Source organism: Panthera pardus, unplaced genomic scaffold, assembly GCF_024362965.1.
Source record: "Panthera pardus isolate Hobbes unplaced genomic scaffold, ASM2436296v1 HiC_scaffold_11, whole genome shotgun sequence".
NCBI classification, from domain to species: domain Eukaryota; kingdom Metazoa; phylum Chordata; class Mammalia; order Carnivora; family Felidae; genus Panthera; species Panthera pardus.
In genome coordinates, this window is record NW_026526666.1 from 55,943,763 (window position 1) to 55,964,367 (window position 20,605).

The following is a 20,605-nucleotide window of genomic DNA, read 5'->3' on the forward strand; positions in this document are numbered from 1 at the left end:
AATAAGGATAGTAAGTACCATAATCATCACTACCACACCCAGCCAGGGGTAGCGACGAGCAGTGAGTGGGATCTGACTGCTAAGTGGGTACACAGGGCTGCTCCAACATGGCAGCACTATAAAGACGTGATGAGGGTAGAGCTTCCTGGTGACCAATGCCATTAAGTCCTACCCTGGGATGGTCTGTCTGCCCTTATACTAACACGGGAAGAGTGCTCATCATTGAGTGCATCCCAGCTTAACTGATTTTCATTTTATTGACTCTGTTAGCATTGATGGTACCCTTCATGAAAGAACAACCTGACAAAATTTGCTAGTATGGATTGGGTTCTTTGGGTTTTTCAAGTCACTGAGGCAGAAAATGTTTTAGCCAAAGTCAGGAAGACAGCCCTTCCTTTCCCAGCATGTCAGGAATTGCAGTTAGGCCCATGGCCCCCAGAATGCTTTGGTGATCTACTCCCTCCTCCTGAAAACAGCAGGATTAAAAGGGCAATGTGCTTGACTCACTCTTCAGAAGAGTTCAGAAGCCAAGCCTCATTGTGGGAAGCTGTATTCAGTGTAATATCCCTTGTCCTGGGAAGTTGCTCAGTGTGGGTGTTTCAGCCGCTGAGAAGCGAAAGTCAAGGTAGGGGATTACTTTCTTTTTTATTAATATGAAGATATATATATGTATATATGTATATATATATATATGTATATATATATATATATATATATACACATATATATGTATGTATTTTTTTTTTCTTCTTTAGATATAAGCCTTCAGAAGAATTCCTCAGTGCATGCCGGGCATTGAACCAACATCTGCCAGAAAGTGGGGCCACCACCGACCAACTCTTGGTACTGTGATTTTTCATTGTCATGGAAGGATGTCCGTGCTGTTTAAGCTGTTAGTTCCAGCTCGGTGACTTTGGTCTCCCGCCTGAGGCGGCAGTGTGGGTGTGCACGGAGTCCCTTTCCTCTGGGTGCCTTCATTTGCCCAAACTCTGCTGCCTAGGTGATGGGTTATGCTGGGAGAGGGGAACCGATGCATTTGCACCAGGAAGCAGCCTGGTGCTCAGAGGCACTACCGAGGGCTATCAGGCGCTGCACCTGAATATCAGGTGTACAACAATCAACAAAACAAAACTGTGTGGCTTAGGCTCAAAATCACCTCACAATTGGAGAGAGCTGTGGGCAGAGTGAAGAGCGTGTGGAATGGGAACCGGGATTCTAGTCCCAGGACCTCTGTGAGATCTTGAGCAAGTCAGTTCACCTCATTAATAAAATGAAGGTGGGCGGTGGGCAGCATGTTTCATTACCCTCAAGCCCTTGTATTTAATTCTGTAGTCTATACTGTTTTTCTTGACGTGTACCTATGGGTTGAGAGACCAAAAGCAAGAAAATATATCTGTTGGAGCCTTAATGGCCACAGAGGTGTAAACAGATAACCATTAGGTTCTACTTTTACTCAAGAAATACTGGCACAGACACATTTTCCCAAGTCATGAGAGCCAGCTGGTAAGCCCCAGTGTGTAACAACCCATAAGCATTTTAGAGCCCATTTTGTTCTCCCTTGCAGAAGAGGCTTAGGGGTAAAAAATGACCGATTCAGCCCAACCCATCTTGATTATTTTATCTCAGCTGATTTTGCAAACAACTGTTCCCAGATTGTTAAAAAACCAGTGTGTGATGTGGATGGATGTTGATCGAAACTCCTGTTACTTATTCTGAGTTACAGAATAAGTAGTTCTGAATGAATTACAGAACTAAGCTGTATGTTCCTTAATATTAGGATCTTTCTCCAGATTCTCCTGAAGATTCCACAGGAAAGGGAGATATTCTGATATATAAAAAATGTTTCAGCCACAAAAGATTCCACTGTTTCTGCCTAGAAGACATAGGGTAACCTGGATGGCTCAGTTGGTAGAACATGCAACCCTTGATCTTGGGGTCGTGAGTTCAAGCCCCACACTGGGCATAGAGTTTACTTAAAAATAAAGTAAACAAGAAACAGAAAAAGAAAAGTGACAGAAGATGTGCAAACCTGACACCACACCCAGGTTAGGTTCAAAGTACCCCTGACCCCCACCCCACCTTCGAGACAAAGCAGGTTGTACAAAGACCTCACTGTGTAGAGCCAGGGACAGGTTAGGGACCCAGCCCTCTTTTTCACCCACATTTGGTAGTTGAGAAAGGTTCAAAATGACTACATGACTTCCAAGGTCATACAACTGAGCCAGAAAATGACTATATGACTTCCAAGGTCATACAACTGAGCCAGGACTTAAGCTTGGCTACATTGGCTTAAGTGACTCCAACTCCAGTCCCTTTCCAGAATGAGTGTGAAGTCACATCCCCATGGTTTCTCCTCCCCCTTACATAAATAACTTAAACATGTTCTATTTTAAACATGTAGGTCATGTAACACAGAGAATCGATGTCATTTATGTCTGGAATTCTCCTCATCGATGGTTCCAAAGGAGCTAAATACTGCAGATAGTGAGGTCCTGCCATGGGTTGTTAAATCATTTTCTCTGAAGGTTCTAGCAAAGCTTAAAAGCCAAAAATAATTCAAGCACAGCTGTTTGGGTTTTATTTTCTAGCATAAATTGGCCATGTTGTTGATCTTAGCTTTCAGCATGCATTTTTCCCATTAGTAAAAATGTTGTGACTTGCTAGTTATGGCTATTGAAAACACACAAAAGTCCTGATAGAGTCTGGGCTAAGGTCAATATTGGCTGGTTATATGAAAGACGGGGCCTTGGTTATCCTGTGCATACAAGGGACGCAAGCTAAACTTACAGTAGATTCAAACTGTCACCTAGGACACTGTCACCAGTTATTGTTTGCTCTCCCAGTCCTCTTTCTACCTCACATGGGGGGCTCATCACACAGGTGCAAACTCAACCCCACTAGCTCTGATCCCTCCAGGAGTAAGTCACATGGAGTTACAGGGAGCTGAAGGGCTAGCCGTGAAGCATCCAAAGCTGACTTTTCCTAGTGGGAAGGAACACCCCAGCTGGAGCACCCCAGGCCAGGTAATCTCCTGGAACTGGAATCTGTTGGTATTTCAGAGGCAGAGCTTGAACACCATCAGTCAAGAGTGGTTCCGTGTCTCCAGCCGGAAGTCGTCTAGCCCTGCTGTGGTGGCGGCCTACCTCCGTGGGGTCCAGCCCCACTCCCCACACTTCCTGAAGCTGCTTGTGAACATGGCAGATGGCAACGGGAACACGGCTCTTCACTATAGCGTGTCTCACTCCAACTTCTCTGTGGTGAAGCTGCTGCTGGAGACAGGTCAGAAACAGGTGCATCTGCACAGCCCGGGTCCCTCCTTGAAGAGCAACTTTTGTAGCCACTTCCTTCCAGGGAGGTGATGCTTCACTGTCCTGAGTTCCTCCTGTATTCTAGGAAGTGGACCAGACCACCGTGCCTTTGTTATGTCACTTATTCTTCACAACGCTCTTGTGATGTAGGTATTACTATCCTCATGTTGCTGTGTGGGACAACATCAAGTGGCCTAGGAGTGACAGTGTGGACAGGTGGGTGATGGGGCTGACTGAAGGCATGTCCAGGTCCAGTGTCATCTAGGAGTTCACGAAGGCTGTATGTGGGATATCTAGGAGAGTATCTATAGGAGATTTAACACCCCAAATGATCCTCCGCAGAGTAGGCCCTCTACTAAGCCCCTGGCAAATGAGGTCTCACTTAATCCTCGTAACTCCTGTCAATAGGGATGATTACTCCGATTTTTTATAAGTGATGCAAGTGATGCTCAGAAAAGTCAATAGGCTTTTGCGTGATCCCAAGATCACATAATGACTAAGTGTGCTGCTGGGGTTTAAAATTGATACGACTGACTTGTTCTTCCCATTCCTGGCATCCAGGAATTAGAGCACATGCTAGATCTGTAAACCTTATGTAGGAGGCTAGAGGAGGAGTTTAAGTGGGCATCAGGGAGTCTCAGTTCTAGATCCAACAGCTTTCCCCCAACTTGGATCTTATCCACCCTGCCTTAAATTCCTCCCACGGCTTTCCATGTCTCTTAAGATGAAAGGCAACTTCCTCAGCCTGGCCTTCAGAAATCCAAGACTCCTGCGTGCATTTGCTCCCTCAGCCACCACCATGCATTCTCTTTCCATCCACTCCAGTCAGATGGCCTCAAACTCACCATGCTCATTTCTCCTTTTCTCTTTCTATCTGAACCCTTTTCCCTAAAACACTTCTCGTGACTGGCTCCTTCTCATCATTCCAATACTCCAAAGGTCCCTTAAGAAGCCTTGAAACTTTTTACTGGAATGAATAGGTGATGGACCTAATGACAGCCTAAAATTCTTTCCACTTTCCACATCATCAGAGGAAGATAAAGTCCCAACTCTGACATTGAGCCAATTTTACTAGATTTCAGTTCTTCATGGATTCACGCATACCACAAAAAGGGTAGCTCAACTGAGAAAGGCACATAATTCAATGGAACATGCCCCTGTGCGTGAAGAATCCAAAGACTGGAAATGTAGAGCCCTCATCTTCAAGTAGCTCAGACTTGCAGCCTGTTAGAAGTTCTCCAGGTGGGCCAGGCCAGAGAACAGACACCCTAAACTTTGGTTGTTGTGCACTTCTGCTGGTGTGGACTGAGAATCCATTCAGTTCTCACCAACCCTAAAGTGATCTGGAAGCTTTCTGTTTAACTTACTGATAGAGCTAAATAGCCATAAGCACAAAGAATGAAGATTTGCTGGAGAACGGGCTGAAGGTACCATTACTTTCCCTCAATGTAGAAGGGCTGTTGAGGAGGACAGACCAGTCACACTCCGAAACTTAGGCTCCCATCCCAGGCAGTTGTGAAGCATCCAGAGAGCACACTACAAACTGTAAGGGGCTACACTGAAGTGACTCGTCATTTTTGAGAATGGAGCCAGCGGGTGCACCTCTACCACCTTAGTCTTTTGTGATCCTTTTTTTTTTTTAATTTTATTTTTTATTTTTTTAGTATTTATTCATTTTTGAGAGACAGAGAGAGAGAGAGAGAGAACGAGCATTAGCAGGGGAGGGGCAGAGAGAGAGGGAGACACAGAATCCGAAGCAGGCTCCAGGCTCTGAGCTGTCAGCACAGAGCCCGATGTGGGGCTTGAACTCACGAACCATGAGATCATGACCTGAGCCGCAGTCAGACACTTAACCGACTAAGCTACCCAGGCACCCATGTGATCCATCCTTTATTTTGCCAGAACACTACTGCAGGGGAGAAAGCTTGTTGAACGGGAGCGTGCTCAGTCATGAGTCTTTCTTCTTGACTCCAGAGAGGGTTGGCTTTACTCCCTAGGGGCTGCTCAGATGAATTTGCTGTGAAAGCCCTGGGTGAAGCCCCTTTCTGAACCCCTGAGGAGGAGTCAGTCCTTAGTCTGCTGAGCTACAAGTCATGTTCCTGAAGAGAGTAAAGAGAACTGTAACCTGAGGACTGTTTACAGCAAACAGTCCTGTATTCTAGCAAGACAGCTAGACACAAGATAGTCAAGAGGTAAAAATAAAACACAAGCAAACACAAGATAGTCAAGAGGTAAAAATAAAAAAGTCATTAACAAGGCAATGCAGATATTCCCATCTTTATCAAGGCAAAGTTGTGAGGCAACGTGTGGAGTTAGATTCGACTTTCATAGCCCAGCTGGTCATGACAGTGGTCAGAGGGGCTTACTGATGATAAATGGACCAGACTGATTTTTTTGTATCCACTGGCATCCTGGCATCACAATGGCACATTTCTGAAAAATTGTTTGAGGTGGGGTGGAGCGAATGTCAAACAAATATTGTTTTTTTACCCCACGTACAGAACTTGTAAATAAGTCACCCTAATTGTAGGTTTATGCATTTTTTCATAAACCATATTTGTTACAATGAATACCTAAGTCTTCATGAGCAAGTAGCAAGGATACAGAAATAAGAATACTATACTAGTGAAACAGTAAGTGCTTACTGACTGTTTACAATGTGCTAGGTACTGTTCTAAGTTCTTTTGATATATTAACTCATTAAATTTCATGGTAACCCCATAGGTTCTATTATTATCCCCATTCTACAGAGGAAATGCTAAGAAAAACTAAATGACTTGATCTATAGAGATAGTTTTTTTTATTGTCCAAAAGAGATACATAGCTTTTTTGGATAAGCAACAGTATGGGAAAGATTTTGTTTTCCACATGGTATTGCCCTTAGGAAGTGGGACTGTGGGCCATCTGGATGGCTCAGTCGGTGAAGCGTCTGACTTCGGCTCAGGTCATGATCTCACAGTTCATGAGTTCAAGCCCCACGTCAGGCTCTGTGTTGACAGCTCAGAGCCTGGAGCCTGCTTCAGATTCTGTGTCTCCCTCTCTCTCTCTGCCCCTTCCCCACTCATTCTCATTTTCTCTCTCTCTCTCTCTCTCTCCCTCTCCCTCTTTCTCTCAAAAATAAATAAACATTTAAAAAATTTATAAAATAAATTAAAAAAAAGAAGTGGGATCATTTATACAATAGGTAAGAAGCTGATGACCTATGTCACCTTTGGTGCAGCGAGATATGAATGCATACCCCCAGGGTTACAAAACAGATATTTCCTTTGAGTTCTCAACTAATACTTTATTTAAGTATTTAAATATTTAAAATGTGCTATTTTTCATTCTACTTTGAAATGTATATTCTTAATTGCTTTAACCCAAATGTGTATGGAGGCCTCCCCCCTCCCCGATTTTTCAAATAAGATGCTTATTCCTGGAAAGATTTCCTGTGGCGTTTTTCATGCCACCTGGCACACTGCCCAACATATCACTAGGCCTTTGGAAAAGACATGAAAACGCTGCCACCAACTTAAGAGTTGTACACAGACCTAGAGTAAAGCCTAAAATGACAGTTGTGGGTGATGGGTGGCCAGGTGAGCGGTGGGTGAGAGCCAGACTTACCTGAGCTCTGGTCTCATTTCATCTTCACTCAGGCAGTTTATGAAGCTTCACCGACCTTCAGTATCCTCATCTGTAAAATGGGAATCATGTCATGTGCTCTGCTTTAGGAAACAGTCCTGGTCATTTTACCCCTTGGCCATCTCTGACTCTACTACCTTGTTGGACCTTTCTTGCTGAGTAGCTTCAGAAAACTTGTAAAGAAAACTAGCCACTTTTAAAGGCTGCTAAAAATGTAAACACTGACTCCACCACTGGGAAAAGATCGCTCTGCTCCATGGCCTTTTAACTAGCAGGGAGTGCCCTGTTGAACTTTGCTCTGCTAAAGCAGAAGCTCACTCCTGCCCCCTCCCGCGCCCCCCCCCCCCCAACCCAGGAGCTATCCCAGCGCCTACTGCTCCCCCTGCAGGTGTCTGCAATGTTGACCATCAGAACAAAGCCGGCTACACTGCCGTGATGATCACTCCCTTGGCTTCTGCAGAGACCGACGAAGACATGGCTGTCGTCTGGAAGCTCTTAAGAGAAGGAAATGTGAACATCCAAGCTACTCAGGTAAGAGGTGTGAACGTGATCCCATCTTTAATAAATATGGGTACCTCTCAGTTTTATTCTGCCAGTGGGGTGAAAAATTGCATGTAGATCCCTGTAGAGTTTTTAACCCAAGAAGGCTGGGCCCTCCAAATGGCATCCATCCAAAGCCTGTACATTTGGTTTCCTCAAAAGCTTCTGAGACCCAGACAGGCTAGGACAGAGGTCAGTGAGCTTGTAATCTGTGTCCTGGTCTGAAACTAGGCAAAGTCCATCTGGACCAGACTTCTTGAACCAGTTAGCACCAGCAGGACATGAAAATGCTGAAGGCATTTGTTGGTTGTGTAGAAAGCCTCTGCAGGTGATCAACCTCCATCATGAATTAGAAAGCAGTTCAAAGGGTTAGCATGTCTCTGTTTAGCTTCTGGGCCCCTCTACTTGAGAGGATAGCATAGGGGCATGGTCCTTAGCCCGAAGGGCTTTGAGTTAGACAAGGCTCCATATGGAACAATGGGAACTCCTCAAAAGACCGCTTACCCATCTTTGACCAATATGAGAACAACAGAATGCATGCAACTCTCTTTCCCCCCAGAGTGATCAGAGATGTAGCTTAACTATCAAGAACTGTGAAGGGTCTGAGATTGTACTCTACCTTAATGCTAACAAGTTAGCATGCTACAGTGTCATGGACGCTGGCAGAAGACATGAAACTCCTGTGCCAGAGATGGACAGTGTATTACTTACAGCAGGAAGAGTAGCCATGGCATCGGTATTTACACCAGTTCCCTGAGCCCCAATACCCAATTCTCACAGGTGTGAAGAGGGTCAGATCCCTGTACATGGAGTAGGTTGTATTACTGGAAAGGAACCCTGAGCTTAGGGAACCTGAATCTTTTATATTGGATAGTGAGTATGTTTGCCCTTTGTTTTGGAGAAGATGCTATCTCTTTCTTCCAAGGCTATTCACTATACAAGCATCTTTATTTTTTTTTTTTTATTTATTTTTTTTTTTTGGGACAGAGAGAGACAGAGCATGAACGGGGGAGGGGCAGAGAGAGAGGGAGACACAGAATCGGAAACAGGCTCCAGGCTCCGAGCCATCAGCCCAGAGCCTGACGCGGGGCTCGAACTCACGGACCGCGAGATCGTGACCTGGCTGAAGTCGGACGCTTAACCGACTGCGCCACCCAGGCGCCCCCAAGCATCTTTAAAAAGACAGTCTAGGGGTGCTTGGATGGCTCAGTCAGTTAAGCATCTGACTCTTGATCTCAGCTCAGGTCTGGATCTCAGGGTTGTGACTTCAAGGCCTGCACTGGGCTCCACGCTGGGTGTGGAGCCTACTTAAAAAATAAAATAAAGCAAAAAATAAAAAGACAGTCTAGAACAACAGAGCAGATAGTGTCTCACTCATAAAGTATGCAAAAAACTTAGAGACCCATAAGAAAGTGCCTCCCAACAATATATTTAACTCCCTTGTCCCCCCCACCCCCAGAAAGTGACTGCAGACAGTAGCCTACCCAGACAGCAAAGTCACTTTGCACACTTTATCTAATAGTGATCCTATTGATGGCAAGGAACAGACATTTGTAGATCACTTTCTGTTTTTCAAAGTATTTTCACCTAGAGCTCCTACCCCATGGGATTTAATAAAGCTGCTTTCATTTTAAAATGTTTGCCATAAATATGTTAATTTTTTTTCTAAATTGGCCCTCTTTTAAGAAGGGATGCTCATCAAAATCAAAATCAATGCCCTTTTTTTTATAGATGCTCTAGGAGGGCATGGGTCTCATCCCAGATTGCTAAGGAGGGAAAGGAATTCATAGCTGCCACTGCTCCCTTCAGCTCCCTCCAGGGCTTTTACATATTTCAGCTGCATATGAGCTGCAGGTACCAGGTAAATAGTGAATTAGGAGGCTGGGAGTCTCCTAGGCTAAGCTGTCTATTTCTCTTTGTATCTCCAGGATCAGCACCGTGCCTGGCATATAGCAGCACTCTGTAAATATCGTTGAATTAAATTGTATTGAACTGGGCCAAGAGGGAGGTGAGGAAGGCAGGGGCCCCAAGGCAGGCATAGGGACAGACAAGAGGACAATCTACATAAGTCATCTGGCTTTAATACCACTTGGAGAGAGGGGTCTCGATGGAAATCTCCTGATCTAGTTAGGCCAGTAAAGAAAGAACCATTACTTCAGGGCTGAGTATAAGCAAACCAAAAGGCAAACAGGCTTCTCTGGAAAGATCTATCTGGGTGCCAGAGAAATGGAGAACCAGGATACCTAAGAATACAATCCCACATACTGGGTATTTGTCACACATTATCGCTCATGCTCATAACAACAATAATAGCTAACACATGCACAGCACTTGTTAAGCACATGAGTCTCAGAACAGCCCCATGAGGCAGGTAATATTGTTGAGCATTCCCATTTCCCTAGATCAGGAGAAGCCATTGAGAGGTTAACTCAATTCACATAGATAATAGTTAACTCAATTCACATAGATAATAAGTGACACAGCCAGGATTTTCCTGATTGCAAACCTCCTTTCTTTTCTCTAAGTCCCAAAGTTCTGGGCAGGGAAGCATAATCCATCAGTGACCACAGACCGGCCCTTAATCAGTGAGCAAACATATCAGCAAACATGTCCTCAGCACTTTTTACACGTAGGACTTGGTGCTGAGAGCCACAGGGATCTGAAAGGAGGGAAAACATAGTCCTTGCCTCATTCTTACAACCTTAAAAAAGCCTGGTGTCCAGTGAGAGACAAGCCTGACCTACCTGGAACCCAGGAGAACCATAAGGGAAAAATATAATCAGGTCATTTAATAGGACTAAGTACATAAAGGAAAATCTATGAGAAATAATGGCCCATTTATAATCAGCAAAATTGCTACCATACGTTGTTCTATTTACACCCTTTATTTCACTGGATTCCCACAAAAGCCCTGTGAGGTACACAGGACAGATTATTATGATAATTTTTAAGAAAAGAAAAAGGCAAGATTCAGGGAATACAAGTGATGGGGCCAGAGTAACACACTAGGAAATAGGAGAACCAGGGCTTGGACTCACTTTCTGACTCAAGGCCACTGCCACATGCACTAATGATTACAGGGATGTGAACAGTTGTCAATGCCAGGGTACTTGGCTGGCTCAAGTCAGAAGAGTATGCAACTCTTGATCTTGGGGTTGTGAGTTGGAGCCCCATGTTGGGTGTAGAGATTATTTAAATAAGTAAAAAAAAAACAAAAAACCTTAAAAAAAAGTTTAAATGGTGATAGATTAGCAATGACCATAGGACCATGCGGGCAGAGATCTTGTGAAGACAAGAGGGTTCTAGGTATCACTGAACTGAAAATACCAGGGGTGTTCTGAGTAGACCAAGGCTTCCTGCAGGAAGTTAGGCCAGGGCAGAGAGTAAAAAGCCATAGTACAGAAGCATTCAACCCTTCATTTACTCTATCATTCCATGTTTATTGGCATGTACTTGGTGCCAGGCACTGGGGAGACAGAGACGAAAAAGGCTTAGTCCCTGCCATCAAAAATTTCACAGTCCACGAGAAGGAGAGAGATTGACAGGTTGCAATACCAAGTGGTAAGTGCTGTGTTATGTATCCCGTGCCTGGGGTGTTAGCAGAGGGCTCTAGAGAGGATGTGGCATTTGACTAGTGTTTTGGCAAAGCAGAAGTTTGCCAGGTGGAGAAGGAAGTGTCCATTACCAGGGGCAGGAGGAGATTCAGATTCAATGGTCATTTTCTGGAACCATCTTGCCCAAGCATACCCAGGTTGGAGAGGGGATCCTCACCATTCCCCTGTGCTCTGTGTGGCAGGGAGGCCAGACTGCCCTGATGCTGGGAGTCAGCCATGACAGGGAGGACATGGTCCAGGCACTGCTCAACTGCCAGGCAGATGTCAACCTGCAAGACCACGAGGGATCGTCGGCCCTCATGCTGGCCTGTCACCACGGCAACGCCGACATGGTGCGGCTGCTCCTGGCACACCCGGCCTGCGACAGCAGCCTGACGGACAAGGTGAGACTTCCAGACAATTAACAAGTAGGTGTTGCACTTCCCTTCCCGAAAAGTGCCTGCCCAGCCAGTAGAATTCAAGGAAGCACATGTCAGAAGCAATGGAATCAACCTCATAGCGCTGTTGTGGGACTTAAGTGAGATGATCTGTAGTAAATGCGGGGACCCTTGGAGCTGGGAACCCCCAAATCCTAACCTTTCACACCATCCTGAGGAAATGTGCCCAGGCCTGGCCTTGGCCCTGAACTGGTCACAGCAACAACCGCATTTGGGCTTTGGAGCAGCACCTTGGACAAGGGAGCTTTGCTACCCACGGGGACTTGAAAGGCTGGGGAGGAACCAAGTGCAAATTATGTCCACTCTCTGACAGTGATACACCTCACAGGGTGGTACATATCATCAACCGGCCGGTTCGAGGTCGCATTGCCAGGCACATGCTTCTTAAATAAACGTCTTTGTAAGGTGATGGCGATGATGATCACAAGGATGATGGTGGTGACGGCTGGTGTGATAACAATGATGGTGGCCGGCATGTCTCTAGGGCTTGCTCAGTGCCCAGTACTGCACTAAGCATTTACCGAGGATCACATTATTGAAACCCCACAACAACCTTATGAGGTTTGTCTCTGCTGACGCCACCCATTTGCTTGTAAGGAAACAGAGGCACTGAGTGGTTAAGTAACATACCCCAAATCACACAGCTAGTGCAACCCAGCTCCATCAAACCCCTTAGAGTACTGTCAGGAGCCAAACCCTTTCCATGCGTTATCTCACTAATCCTCTCGATAATCTAGTGACGTGGATACTTTGATCCCCATTTTCACTGATAAAGAAACAGAGGCTTAGAGAGTTTATGTAGCTGTCATAAGGTCACAAGCTTCTGGTTCTTGGAGGAAGGACTCAAGCCCAGGTTCGACTTCAGTGTCCTTATTGTTGGAACTATAATGCTTTACACAGACTTGTCTATACTTTATTAACACCCACAGTTTGAAGGGAAAAAGGCCTGGAAAGGGGAAGAGTCCCTCCCCTGCCCAAGGACAGCCCCCCTCAGTGGGCCACATCTGAACTACCTGAGATTGTTCCATCAGTGACTCAAGCTGCTGGGTCCCTCACACCACACCCAAGAAGCTCACACCCTGGTCCAGTGTCTTTAGGTCCCCTGAACCCCAACTCTACCCTACTTGTGGCCCACTCACCTGCTCCCTGCTTGGGTCACACCCCAATTTCCCAAAGGTGACTTGGGTGAGACATTTCATAGGGACAAGGGGACTGCTGACTGAGGGCCTACCAAGCACCAAGCCCTGTTCCTCCAGGTTTACCCTGAAGGGTGGGGTCCAGCCCTTGTCGTGGTCACCATACTGTTTCAATGGGCACATATCCTATGAAGACTTAGACACAGGTTTGGATGACTTAATAATTTCCTTGGAAAACTGAGAGATAATTCATGTCCTAAAATCAGTTTCTCTTATCCTACCACCATTTAAAGGTTGATATAAATGTGGAACCCCCAGAATAGCCAGCAAGCACTTTCTCTAGGTTTAGAAGGTAATTTGAGAAATTGGTCACCCAGCCTCTTGGGGGCTGATCAAGAGATAAGGAAGAGGAGGTGGTGAGGACTGGTCTCTGGATCCCGAGGCTTACCCTTTGAAGGGCCTACTCTGGCAATGGGTGCCTCCAAAGCACCCATCAAGTTGAAAGCTTCTTTTAAGGCAGAGACTATACCTTGCTCATTTTTGCCTGATACATAGTAGGTTCTGTCATATCAAAAGACAACCCAACTACCACCACACACACACACACACACACACACACACACGTGTGCTGGCTGCCTGAGCCCATCCCATTTCTTCAGGCCTTCAGTGTTGCCCAGCAGGAACTTGCCCAGCCAGGTTCCCACTGGAGCTACACACTGTTGCCTTGTTCCCAGGGCTCTGGCAGAGGCATTTGAGGGATTCACCCACCCCAGGTGGTCTCACTGGCCACAATTTCTGAGCTGAATTGGGTCCCTCACTCTCCAGATCTGCAAATGAGAAGCCCACAGATACAGGCTGTCATCTCCAGATGGGCCCTCTTCAAAGGCGCATGGGTCCCCTGGGACTGGCCCGTGGCTCTTTCCCATAATAACAGTAATCACACCATTTTTGTGCTTACAGAGAACCTCAGGGTTGACAAAGTGCCACAATGAAAACCAGAGCACAGGGCCTACAAAAACCCGGGTGCCTCTCTTCAATCGAAACTACGCAGGTGCTTTAGAAAACCCCCCCTGCTTAAAATCTTTGCTTTGTTCCTGACTCGCCCAACCTAGGAACACACTCATTAGGAGTTAGGCTGCTCAGGCTCTTCATCAACTTGAAATGAATACCTCTCGGTTATCATCCAGCATTCCCTCTTTCAGCAGTGCTTACTGGGTGCAGACCGAAGGGCAGGCACTGAGCCAGGTGCTGGGATATTCTTTCTGGGCCAGTAGCCACAGGTCAGATCTAGAGTCTGACCTGGCGGAGAAAGATTTATCAAACGGCGCCAGATACCAACTTATAAATGGTGGTAAAAGGAAGGTACAGTCATGAGGCCTTTTCAGAGAAAGAAGCTGTTATGTTTTGTGAAGCCCATGAACATACTTCGGGGTCCTGCTGAAACGCCACTTCCTTCCTCTGCTTTCCCCATCCCTACACACACACACACACGCACACACACACACACACACACACACATCATATACACACAGAGCACCATCCTCTTCTCTGATCTCACTGTGTTCCTCTTTCAACTTGTTTGGCTCTTTGCCATGCATTATAGTGATTTACAGGTGTGTGGAGCCCTGATGGGAGCTGGACTCCATCCTGGTGAAGACTGAAGAGCTTTAGGCTGAGGGTGAACACCTCCCACCTGCTTCCAGGGATTTTCACATTTTAGGAAGCAAAATTCCACCCATATACAATAGAGCAGAGAACAGTCCAGTGGGGTCTTGGGTGCCCCCCCCAATATGCTAAATCCATGAGTATTTACGAAGCGGAGTATAAAAATATTCACACTAACTGGGCTACATAAGGTCACAGATAGCCTCACATCGGGTTTTGCCTCCTAATTCACTTGGAGGCAAATGAATTACCATAAAAGTGGTTTGGGAGCTGTTGAGATTTCAGAATTCCAGAATGGGATTGAGCCATTCATACAAGAACATGGCTGCCATCGCAGAGCTTAGCATCCATTGCATCGAGTTGGCCTTCCCCACCACTCTCTGTAGAGAATGGCCCATGTTGTTGGCTGAGAGCCCTTCTGAATACAGCTTCTTTACAGAGTGGGCCTGGCAGCTTCCTACATTATTGCAGCAGTGTAAAAAGCACTGTGGTATCATGTATCAGGTGTAAAAATGGGTATGTCCTTTTTGCTGTAAGCCCACTTCTCTAAGAGTTGGTCCTTAAGAAACAGGTAGAATTGGGGAAATACTGTCTGCACTATATTTATAGTGGTGAAGACCTAGAAATGTAAGTCTCCAATAGAAAGGAAACAGTTCATTAACTTATGGAATATTAACACAGCCAATAAGAAAAATTTTAAGAAGAGGGAAAAATCTTGTAGTGTGCCATGGTATGTTAAAAATAAAAGCAGACTTGGGGGGTGCCTGGGTGGCTCAGTCAGTTAAGCATCTGACTTCAGCTCGGGTCATAATCTCTCAGGTCCTGAGTGAGAGCCCTGCATCAGGCTCTGTGCTGACAGAGCAGAGCCTGCTTGGGATTCTGTCTGTCTGTCTGTCTGTCTCTCTCTCTGCCCGTCCTCCGCACACTCTATCTCAAAAATAAATAAACATTTAAAAAATAAAGTAAAACGAAAGCAGATTCAAAATTGATATATACTATCATTCCTTTATGTAAAAACCAACGACAAATTTGCACAGGAGAAAAGACTGGAGGGAAACATACCAAAATGCTAACTTTCATTAAGGTCTGGGCAATGGAAAAATGGAAGAGTTATTTTCTTTCCTCTATTTTCCAATTTAAAAAAGAAGTATTAAAAACCATGTGGGAAAACAAGCAAACAAACCGTGTGACACTTCTATTTCCATCAGCACAGATTTTTCAGAAGTGAATGATGTTTCCGTGGAAGGGGACCCACTTTTCGTGAGCCTCATGCCATTCTAATCTCCACCTCTCCTAGGGTCACTGGATGCTTGGAACAGACTTCAATGCCCCATGCCTACCCGGTCCTTCCAACTCACCCTTCTCTGGGGCAGGAGGCAGACACGATAAAATTGTTTCTCCTTTTCTTTCTTCCCTGTAGGCTGGCCGAACAGCTCTGTCCATCGTTCTGAAATCACCCGCCCATGTGGAAATTGCAGGGCTTCTGCGGGCCCACGCAGAGCAGGGCAGGTCCCTGGGGCCGTAGGGGCTACAGAAGAACTGGCAGCTGGGAACAAAAGACTCCTTCTCTGGACTCCTTCTTAGCCCTTGGAGAGGGCATGGGTCAAAGCCAGAGGGCCGCCCTTCAAGAGAAGAAACTATGTCAAATATGCACATACATTCCTGTTATATAATTCTGCTCATTAGAACGCTTTGTAGTTTTTGCCTTAGGCCAAGCCCCAAAACTATGCAGGCTGCAGAGCAGGGTATAAGGTGCAGGGTGCATTGGTGTTGTCTAAAAATCCCCAACATCTTCAGCCTTGAATTCCTCATGACTCTATCCTTTGTAGCACCATGTAGCGAGCAGACAGGCAGGAGCACATTAGCAAAGCAATACTTTTTACATGGAATTTTAAAGTGCACCATCTTTTTTGTTTTTTAATCAGTTACATGAATATGTCTCATTGAATATGCATGTCTAGAGAGGACTGGGTGGGGAGGGGAGGGGGGGTTTGGGGGGAGGTGGATTTAAGCAGCCACCCTGGCAATCATTCTCTAGAGGACCCTAGGAGAATCACCATACTGACAGCTGAAACTGAACAAACCCCATCTGGGGCCTTTGTTTGGCTAGGGTTGATAGAGAAATCTTAAATTCAGGCAAAGTAGAAAGAGCATATTGGTATCAATGCCAGGTATACAGTCTTGACCATTTCTGAGTCATTAAGTGGCCCCAATTTGCGCCAGGGAAATTGGAATTAATTAGGAAATCCAATCCAGTGAAGCACACCACATGTATTTAGGCAGAGCCTAGTTACATCAGCTATTCTGAATCTATGAAAGAAACAAATAGGAATGAGCATCCTCCTGGGGACAGGCTGTTGTCATCTAGAAGCCACCACAGTACCTCTAGAGCCATATCCATGGCCTCATGGGAGTCCTGGCTCCTTTCCCCTCATAGACCTTGAGTGAACTCTGAGCCCTCATGAGGCGCTGAGGTTTCTGAGGCTCCTGGTTGCAAAACCTGTCACTGTGGACTGCAGCAGGAGTGTGGGAGCTGAGCAGGGCATGGCCCTCTCTGGGCTCACTCCTCTCTCCACTAGACAGACAGTTCTCTCTTAAACTTCCATAATCCCAGGGGCCCATACGTGCATGGCTTCTATTCAGTAACTCACACAAAGTTATCTATGAATTTGTTCTTAAAGTCTCCTATGCAAAAAAAAAAAAAAAAAAAATCCTCTTTATATAAAAAGAAAAGACATCAAAGTTTGGTGAGCCTCACATTGGAATATCAAAACCTCTAGTTCTCATTTTGACTCATATGTCAATTTGCTTGGTGTCCCTTGGGAGAGTCACGAAACCTCCTTGGGCCCTGGTTTCATCATCTCCCAAAAAGGAACTTATCATACAACCTATCTCCTGGGGGTGTCATACAAGGAACAGCTGATGGAAGTTTGGGAATCAAATTTGTAACCCATACTGACTGTCTACAGAAATGGCGCAGCAAACTTCTGTACGCTGTTGGGATTCATGAGCATCTCAAAGTCCCAGAGCAGGACACTGATGTGTGACAGTGTTGCTCAGAGGTAGAGAGAATGGAGCAAATAATGAGCTAAAAATACTTTAAGTGGGTTTACTTTGACCTGAAAGCACATTTTAAGGGCAAAAACCCACCTTAAAAAAATGTTCCAGCCCAGTGCTTCTCAAACTTTGATATGCATACAATCACCTGCAGGTCTTGTTAGAATGAAGTAGGTCTGAGGGGAAGGGAGCTGAGAGTCTACTTTTCTAACCAGTCCTCAGGGGATGCTGATGTTCCTGAGCCACACCACACTTGGAGTATCAAGGCTCTGGCCTGGCCTGACTGTTTATATATTAAAATGCTGCCCCTCAGTCTTTTGTCTCAAAGGTATTTCTTTGCATTTCTCTAGTCTTGGTTCTTGGAATTTGCACTGTGGGTCTTATTCGCTATTGTAGCCCTGAAGACAGCAGGAGGGGTTCCATGTCCTATGTTGCCAAGTTAGAGTCTATTTCCGTATCTCACATTAGGGTGGCAAATTTCATTTGGGTCACGTTACCTTTTAATGATCTCATTTGAGTCCAGCTATTAAGCACAGCTTATATACCAGAGAAGGGTTTGAAGCCATTGAATCACTATCCAAAAAGCTTTGTCCATCCTTTCTCAGATTTTTAGTGTGTTTCTCCTCATCTTGAGTTTGGAATGTGAACACATGATCTCACTCCTTATAACTATTCCATTCTATTGGAATGTCTGAGCCCAGAACATGGTGAGATTGAACAAGCACAGCCTGCCTCCCTGTCATTGTCTCTCAGTTCCAGAACTCATTCAACAAACATCTATTGAAACCAGCCAGGTACCTGACACTGTTCCTGGTGCTGGCTTTTATTTATGTATTTTAGTCATTTAGCTTTATTATTCTTTTGTTATTGAAGTACAATAGACATAAAATGTTATATTGGTTTTAGGTATACAGTTTTTTACTTAATTTTGTTTATTCTTATTTTTTTGTTTTTATTTTTGCGAGAGAGAGCATGAGCTGGGAAGGGACAGAGGAAGAGGGAGAGAGAGAATCTTAAGCAGGCTTTATGCCCAGTGCAGAGCCCAAAGCGGGTCTCGATCTCACAATCATGAGCTCATGATCAGAGCCAAAATCAAGTCAGATGCTTAATCAACTGAGCCACCTAGGCGCTCCCAACATGTTAATTCTATACGTTACTCAGTGTTGACCACAGTGTAGTCACCATATGACATTATTACAATATTACTGACTACATTCCCTATGCTGTACTTTCCATCTCCGTGACTTATTTATTGTATAACTATAAGTTTGTACCACTTAGTCCCCTTCGTCTGTTTTGCCCATCCCTCCTCAACAGCATTCATCATCAGGGAAATGCAAGTCGAAGCCACAATGAGTTATTACACCAGTCAGAATGGCTAGTAACAAAAAGACAAGTGTTGACAAGGATGTAGAGAAAAGGGAACCCTCAGGCTCTGTTGGTAGGAATATAAACTGGTGCGGCCATTATGGAAAATAATATGGAGATTTCTCAAAAAATTAAAAAGGAAATACTATATAATCCAGTAATTCCGCTACTGCACATTTGCCCAAAGAAAACAAAAACATTAATTCAAAAAGATATATGCATTGGCACTGGCTTTAGTCACGTCTAGAAAAAAGGTATCTAAGGTCACCGTGATCCCAAACCCAGGTTTCCAAAAACATTAAGCCAAGTCTCCACTGATTAATAGATTGGTCAAATGTCTGACAGCACAGCCTCCAAGCAACATATATCAGCCTTACTGGGGACAGAAATTAAGCTCAGGCCTGGAGAGAGGCCCCTAGACACCTTAGCTTCCCTCACTGACTTCATGGAGCTTCCAACCTGCTTTTGGAAGACAGGACACATGCACCAACAGTAAGAAATAAGACCAGGAAATATAGTTTATTCTACAAATATTTCAGGAGTGCCCACTGTGTGCAGGCAGTGGGTTGACATTCGAGATACTGTAGTTCAGGTTTCCACTTAACCATCTACTTAGGAAAACAGAATGGTGAGAAGGAAGAAAGCCCAGAATACTACAAGTCTTAAGAACTGCTCTTAGGAATTCAAGGAAGGCTTCCTGAAGGAAGAGGTATCTGAACTGAAAGATTAAATGGATTCAAGATTAATGGGGGGCATCTGGGTGGCTCAGTCAGGTAAGCATCCAACTTCGGCTCAGGTCATGATCTCACGGTTCATGGGTTCAAGCCCCGGGTTGGACTCTGTGCTGACAGCTCAGAATGTGAAGCCTGCTTTGGATTCTGTGTCTCCCTCTCTCAATGCCCCTCCCTCACTCGCACTCTGTCTCTCTGTATCTCTGTCTAAAAAATAAACATTAAAAAAAATAATTAATAAGTGGATGTTTACCAAAAAAGGAAGAGAAGTGAGAAGTGAGGAGAGCCCAGAGTGCACCAGGCACAGATCAGCACTGCTGAGGCTGAAAGATGGGACTGCAGGCATGTGGGGACCTTCAAGCAGTTCAACAGGACTTTCATGTGGAGCTTGAGTGAGATGCTGAGATCAAAGGGTGGGTTCGGAAGAGAGGAGACTGCCCATACATGAGGACAGATGATAAAGAGCTAAAGGGGCTTTGTTCAAAAGGCAGTGGAGAGCTACTGAAAAACAGATTGACAGCTAAGAAATTCATTTTTCTAACCCTCCTTTAACACAGATTTATCAGGTACCTCCCCTGATCCAAGCACTGTGTTTGGGGCTGGGGACATACTGGGCAAGTTAGATACAGAATTTAGTTTCGCAGGAAAGAAAGACAAACCAGTCATTCTGACACAGCATGATGCATGTTACAACTGGGAAAGTACAAGGTGCTATGGGGACACATAGGTGGGACCCTCAGCCTCATCTGAGGGTGGGGAGGGGGCCCAAGAAGGCTTCCTGGAGTATTTAAGCTATCTGAAGTATGGGAAGGTAGAGCCATGCAGAGGAGCAGAGGAAGAAGCATGCATAAAACCTCAAGGTGAGAAAGAACCCTGATTTGGAGCATTAAAAGAACTTCAGGGTTCATGGAGTAGAAAAAAGAATTACAAGATGAGGCCAGAGAAAAGGCCACTGTAACAAATTTGAACTTGGAGGCACTAGGAAAGCAGGAAGTGACACTCAGATTTACATTTTAGAAAAGCACTTCAGTTTTGGGGCATGAGTGACAATTATTCAATGAACATCTGTGGTCTACCTACTCTAGGTCCTAGGCTCCAGAGTTAATGGTTTGGTGGAGGAAACAG

At 45.2% G+C, this 20,605-nt stretch overlaps 1 protein-coding gene across 8 annotated transcripts in view; it reads left to right on the plus strand.

The window, feature by feature from the left end:
- The window catches only part of KANK4 (KN motif and ankyrin repeat domains 4), a 73,260-nt gene extending 55,567 nt beyond the window's left edge, over window positions 1-17,693 (plus strand). For all 8 annotated transcript variants that reach the window (XM_019449069.2, XM_019449068.2, XM_019449070.2 and 5 more), the window contains 5 exons: window positions 756-843; window positions 3,060-3,279; window positions 7,321-7,463; window positions 11,269-11,469; window positions 15,745-17,693. In XM_019449069.2, coding sequence (XP_019304614.2) covers window positions 756-843; window positions 3,060-3,279; window positions 7,321-7,463; window positions 11,269-11,469; window positions 15,745-15,849 — 757 coding nt within the window. In that variant the 3' untranslated portion in view covers window positions 15,850-17,693. The remainder of the gene's footprint in view (window positions 1-755; window positions 844-3,059; window positions 3,280-7,320; window positions 7,464-11,268; window positions 11,470-15,744) is intronic.
- Window positions 17,694-20,605: the final 2,912 nt, after the last annotated feature.